The 6,259-nt window shown below is 49.1% G+C and overlaps 1 protein-coding gene across 3 annotated transcripts in view; it reads left to right on the top strand.

The window, feature by feature from the left end:
* The first annotated feature begins 3,010 nt into the window (after nucleotides 1-3,010).
* Nucleotides 3,011-6,259, top strand: part of ACSS2 (acyl-CoA synthetase short chain family member 2) — a 46,961-nt gene continuing 43,712 nt past the window's right edge. For all 3 annotated transcript variants that reach the window (XM_058562839.1, XM_058562840.1, XM_058562838.1), the window contains exon 1: nucleotides 3,011-3,241. In XM_058562839.1, coding sequence (XP_058418822.1) covers nucleotides 3,052-3,241 — 190 coding nt within the window. In that variant the 5' untranslated portion in view covers nucleotides 3,011-3,051. The remainder of the gene's footprint in view (nucleotides 3,242-6,259) is intronic.

Below are 6,259 nucleotides of genomic sequence, written 5' to 3'. Positions count from 1 at the left end.
TCCTCCTCAGACCTCAGACGCCCTCCTCGGCCCACAGACTCTTCAACTGACCGCAAACCTCTCCTCGACCGCAGATCCTCTCTCTGACCCCAACTTCCTCGGACCCCAGGCCCCTCTTTTGACTTCAGACTCCGCCTTCACCTGCCAGCCCCAGCCCCTGCTTCATCCGCAGACTGCTTCTTCACTTCGAGACCCCTCCTCGAACGTCAGATCCCTCCCTGGACCTCTGACACTTCTGACTCTTCTTTCAATCAAAACTCCTTCAGGGACCCCTGACCTATCAGCATAGGTCAGTGAGTCCAAACTTGAGTGTCTGTTAGGATCTTTAAAAGCAGATCCCCAGATTCCACTCTAGAGATCATGATTTAGTAGGCTGGGATGGGGGTCTCTGGAACCTGAATATTTACCGTCATTTTTAGAGATTTTGATGTGGTTCTGGAAAGGACACTTTGAGAAAGAAATAACGGTAGTGCTGGTACAGCAGGAGTGGGGTGGGGTGGGAAAAGGTAAAAGGGTGGTGGGTGGGGAGTGGGTGTCTGGTAGTCTAGGTGTCTGAGTTCTATTCCCTGTGCCACTTACAAACTGTGTGATCTTGGGCAAGATTCTTAATCTCCTTGAGTATCAGTTTCCACATTTGTAAAACAGAGAGAATAATAGTATCCATCTCAGAGGGTTGTTAAGAGGATTAAATAACACGTGGAAAGCACTTAGTACAGGGCTTGGCACCTACTCAGTAAATGCCACAACCATTATTATCATTATTATTATTTCCTTAATCTTGTGGATTCTCATCTTGTCCAACCCAATCCATCTTCCTCCCACTCTGCAGAATTCTAACTACACTATAACTTGCACTACTAACCCATCTCCAGAGATGAGGAAGAGTTCCCTTTCTTATGAGGCCTCTTGTCCAAATTTCCATTGCATAGTCCACAGGAAGAGGGAGGGGGCTGGTAAAGCCGGTAAAGCCCTGGTAAAGGGCACACATCTCCTTCTCCAACTCCAGGCTCCAGGCTCAGAGACGACCTGGACTGCTTGAAAATCTATTATGGGCCCAGCAGCTGCAGTGCCACCTGTATACAGGAGGGGGCAGCAGCGTGTTGGGAACAGCTCTAGGGCTTGGGAGAAGGGCTGGGGAGAGAGGAGAGGGAGGTAGGGCTGCTCAGAGCTGCGTGTATGAGGTGGGAAGATGACCATCAATATGTGGGACTGTGTACCCATTTCATGTGCTTTCTTCCCCACAGAGAGGTTCCTGTCTTCCCAGTGAGGTCTATAGGGTTTATTATGCTTCAGTGAAGTCTGATCCTCCTAGTACGGCCTGTCACCACTAAATGAGGTCTGTGCCCCCTCATGGTATCCATTCCCTCAGTGTGGTGAGAGGCCCCTCAGTGGGGTTTGAGTCCTTTCAGTGGGGTCCATGTCTCTTAGGAAAGTATTCAAGTCCTATTAGCAGGGTCCACAACATTTCAGTGAGATCTGAGACCTCTCAGCAAGATCTGTGCTCCCTTAGTGGAGTCCATGTACTTTCAGTGAAGTGTGTGCCCCTTCAGTGTGGTTAATGCCTCCTCAGTGGAGTCCATGTCCACTCCATGAGGTCCATATCCTTTCAAGGAACCCTGAGACCATCCCATCAGGATTGGGTTGGCTCTGGATCATATGTCTGACCATGGGGAGATTTTTTTTTCAGTTTAGGGTGTGCTGGGCTTGTGGTTAGCTGGACAAAGAACAAGGGACAGGTGGGAAGGGAGTCTGGGCCAGAGGGGGTCACAAGCCCTCTGTAGGCTTCTGGAGATGGAGGCTGCCTGCTGCAGGCCCCGGAATCACTCTTGGAGTTAGATATTTAAGGATCCTTCCTGCCTTGACAGCCATTCTGTGAACTGATGGGTGGGGTGGGCCTTTCTTGGTGGTGAGTGCAGGTGGGAGATGGAGAGTCCTGCCTGGCCTCTCCTTTATGGAGTGGAAGGGATAGATGGAAGTCAGAGGTAATTGAGCTCTGGTGTGGCAGGTGGGAGAGGTCTCTTGGTGAAGTAGAGAGATTGGGAAGGAAAGAAGGGTATGAGTGCTTCCTCCTATTTGCATAGATTTTGCTATTTTACAATCCTTACAGCCTGAGGAGGGGATAAACAGATCTGGAGTCAGGAAACCTAGGTTTGGCCCTAACTTGGTTGTTTGCTCTGTGACCTTGCACAAATTCTCTCCTTTCCCCTAGTTTACCATTTGTGCAATGAGCGGGTGGGTTTATTAGCAAAGACCTGAAGTCTCCTCCTAGTCTTCACTTAATGGAGTCTTGTATTTTAGATCTGGATGGAGGTTTGTGAAGGCAGGGAGAGAGAAGACATATCCTCAGGGGTGGGAGAAAATCTGAGCTGGCCCCAAGATTATCAGAGAGGAAGTCCTGTCCCCAGGCCATGGCCTCAAAGTCCGTGGGAGGAGTTTTTCCTAAGGACAGAGAGGCGGGGTTTACTCAGAACGGGAGGATAGTTCCCCGAGGAGAAGGGTCTGGAAAGAACTCTACTCCACCTGGCTTTCTAACTCGGTGGGGTGAGAGCTTTGTGCAATCAGACCACGGGGCGGCTCCACCATGGGCCTGACCCAACTCCTCTCCTTAGGCCAGCTCTTTCCTGCTCGAGCTCCGCCCTAATCCAACGCCTAAACTTCAAGACCCCACCCCACCCTGGTCACTCCATGGTCCTGCCTCCTCTCCTGTCACATCCAGCCGCGCCACTCCCCGTCACTCCATGAGCCCACCTCCTCTCCTGTCACGCCGGGCCCCGCCCCTTCTGCTTTCACTCTACGGCCCCACCCCTTCCGCAAGTCAGCTGCGCCCCTATGCCCCAAGCAACGCTCGACTTTTCCCTATCTGTGTCTTTGCTAACCCTGGTCCGGCCCCGACCAGCCGTGGCTCCGCCCCCTCTGCCCGCCGCCATCTGCCTAAGCCCCGCCTCCACCCGTAAGACCCCCCCCCCCACGGCCCCGCCCCTCGGCTATTTTCCCCGCCTGTGCACCAGCCGCAACCGCAAAGGCCGCTACGGTGCTGGGAAACTGGACACGATGGGGCTTCCCGAGGAGCGGGGCCGGAGCGGCAGCGGCAGCGGCCGCGGGAGCGGGGGCCGGGAGCAGGCAGGAGACCGGAGCCGGGTGCGGTGTTGGTCGCCGCCGCCCGAGGTCAGTCGTTCAGCGCACGTCCCCTCGCTGCAGCGCTACCGACAGCTGCACCAGCGCTCCGTGGAGGAGCCGCGAGGTGAGGCCGGGCTTGGGAGCGTCGTGAGGAGAGGAGCGGCGGTTCCAGGGAGTGAGGAATTGTGGGCCTTCTGTGGGGCAGTGGGGGTTCCGTGAGGAGATAGGGGTTCCCTGGCGGAGTTGGGAATTCGCTTGGGAAGTTGAGGGATCCGTGAGGAAATGGAGGTTCTGTGAGAGAAGAATTGCGGTTCTTTCAGGAGATGGAAAAGCGGTTCTGGAGATGGGGGGTTCTGTGAGGAGAGTAAAAGTTGCATGAGAAGAGAAGGAAAATTCCTAAGGTGAAAAGAGGGGTTTCCAGGGGCGCGAGACGGCGCCCTGAGGGCAGGAGAGCCACAAGAAGAACTTTCTTTGCCCCCTGTTACACCAACTCAGCCATTGCCTCCTGTCACCTTTAACCCCTCCACTGTTGAGGGGCAGTGACCGATCTAGTTCCCATCCTTAGTAATGGAGTCCCAGATCTATTATTATTATTATTATTTTTACTGTTTCACAAGGTTTTGTTTTGTTTTTTTGTGCTGGGCAAGATTCAGTCTGAGCTAACATCTGTTGCCAATCTTTCTCTTTTTTTCCTCCCCAAAGCCCCACTCCATAGTCATATATTCTAGTTGTAAGTCTTTCTAGTTCTTCCATGTGAGCCACTGCCTCAGCATGGCTACTGACAGCCGGGTGGTGTGGTTCTGCACCAGGGACCCCTGAAAGCACTGAACTTGAACCAATAGGCTATCAGGGCTAGCTCCCAGATCTATTTTTAATATTACAGAAGTCCCAATGGAAATTACCCCACGTAAGACTGAACAAGTCACTAAAATGTTTTTTTTTTGTAAATTGAGCTGAGATTGTAATAACTCAGAAATTCTGATAGACTGTTCCCTGTCTTTAAGAATGTGTAAGGAAAAATTCCCTACCCTTGCCCTCAGTCTGGGTGAGGTGGTCAAAACTGTACCTGGCAGGCCGGCCCTGTGGCGTAGTGGTAAAGTTTGCGGGTTGTGCTTCAGCGGCCCAGGATTCGCTGGTTCGGATCCTGGGCTCAGACCTACTCATTGCTCAACATGCTGAGGCCACGTCCCACATAGCAGAGCTACAACTCTACAACTGTGATACACAGCTATGTACTGGGGCTTTGGGGAGAAAAAAAGAAAAAGAGGAAGACTGACAACAGATATTAGCCTGGGGCCAATCTTCCTCAAAATAAATAAATAAATAAAAGAATACCAAAAAAAAAAAAAAAAAAAACCTGTACCTGGGATGGAAAGCAGCATGATATTTGGCAGTGCGACAAGTACGGGCCATGAATCAAACCCAGAAAAATCTAGATTTAGCTCCTGGCTCTACCACTCATTTACCGTGCAGCCTTAGGCAGATTTTAAAACCTATCTGAGATTCCTTTTCTTCTTTTATAAGATAGAGATAGTAATACTTGCCTCATAGGTTTGTATGATGACTAAAGTGGGGAGTAAGTCAAGTGTGCATTATAGAGTATTTGATGCACAGTAGGCATTCAATAAATGGTGGTTAATTTGATAACAATAAGAACAACATGGTGGGGCTGGCCCGGTGGCACAGGAGGTTAAGTGCGCACGCTCCGCTGCGGCCACCCGGGGTTCGCTGGTTCGGATCCCCGGCGCGCACTGATGCACCGCTTGTCAGGCCATGCTGTGGGCGGCGTCCCGTATAAAGTGGGGGAAGATGGGCATGGATGTTAGCCCAGGGCCAGTCTTCCTCAGCAAAAAGAGGAGGATTGGCAGATGTTAGCTCAGAGCCGATCTTCCTCACAAAAACACATGGATGAAGCAATTACTAAGTAATGCATGACAGGGTTGAATCAAGTATACAATGGTTGATTGCTGCAGGCAGTGTCCAAGTTTGAGTCCTCGACCTCTTTTCACTTCTCTTCCCTTTCTACATTTTCTCCCATCATGAGTTCATCTGTTTCCCAGGGGGTAAACTGTTACTGCCACAATAACTCCTAGTCTATATATTTAGCTCTGTACCCAGGATCTCACTTATGGTCTGGTCCTAAATTTCATTGGTCTGTAGACCATTTTATTCACACACTTTGATGTTATATCATATTTAACATGACTGTGACTTACCAATTTTCCTTCCCAAACCTTCTCTCATCCATAATTTTCTAATCCCTGTCAATGGCACTATCCCAAATTGTAAACCTCTTTCATCATCCTTTCCTCTATAAGATCTATCATTTATAGATGATCTATGATAATAAGATACAATCTATAATAATAAGATCTATCTTTTTTTTTTGCCAAGGAAGATTGTCCCTGAGCTAACATCTATTGTCAATCTTCCTCTATTTTGTATGTGGGAGGCTGCCACAGCCTGGCTTGATGGGTGGTGTGTGTAGGTCCATGCCTGGGATCTGAACCTGTGAACCGTGGGCCACCAAAGCAGAGCACGGGAACTTAACCACTTCGCCACCAAGCTGGCCCAGATCTATCATTTAAGATCATTTATAGATAGATCGTATCTATCTATATATCTTATTTATTTAGAGACTGCTTACTGCTTACTTAGCACAAATCCTGTTTGATTTAATGTAGAGATGTTATCATCCCCATTTTACAGAGAAGGAAACTGAAGCTTAGAGAAGTTAACTAACTTGCACAAGATCACAAAGCTACTTAGTGGTGGAGCTGGGATTTGAACAAGGTAGTCTTGACTGAAGAACCTATACTCCTAATAGCTATGCTATTCCTCTTCCATGAATACCCACCGTCTGCCTTTCATCAAATTTGGTCAAATACTCTTTCAAAATTTCTCTCAGATTACCTTTTCTTCCATTCCCACAGACCTTTTTAACTCAAGGAAGTAGGCTCCTAATTGGTTCTCTCTCCCCTAGTCTCACCAACCTTCAATCTCTCTAGTAGATTTATCTAAATACTATTAGATTGATATTCTGGAAACACTGCTTTCATCTATCACTTCATAATTTTATTTATTTATTTATTTTTCCCCCAGAGCCCCAGTAGATAGTTGTATGTCATAGCTGCACATCCTT

This window comes from Diceros bicornis, chromosome 19 (genome assembly GCF_020826845.1).
Source record: "Diceros bicornis minor isolate mBicDic1 chromosome 19, mDicBic1.mat.cur, whole genome shotgun sequence".
Taxonomy (NCBI): Eukaryota; Metazoa; Chordata; class Mammalia; order Perissodactyla; family Rhinocerotidae; genus Diceros; species Diceros bicornis.
This window is presented reverse-complemented; position numbering and strand designations above follow the sequence as displayed.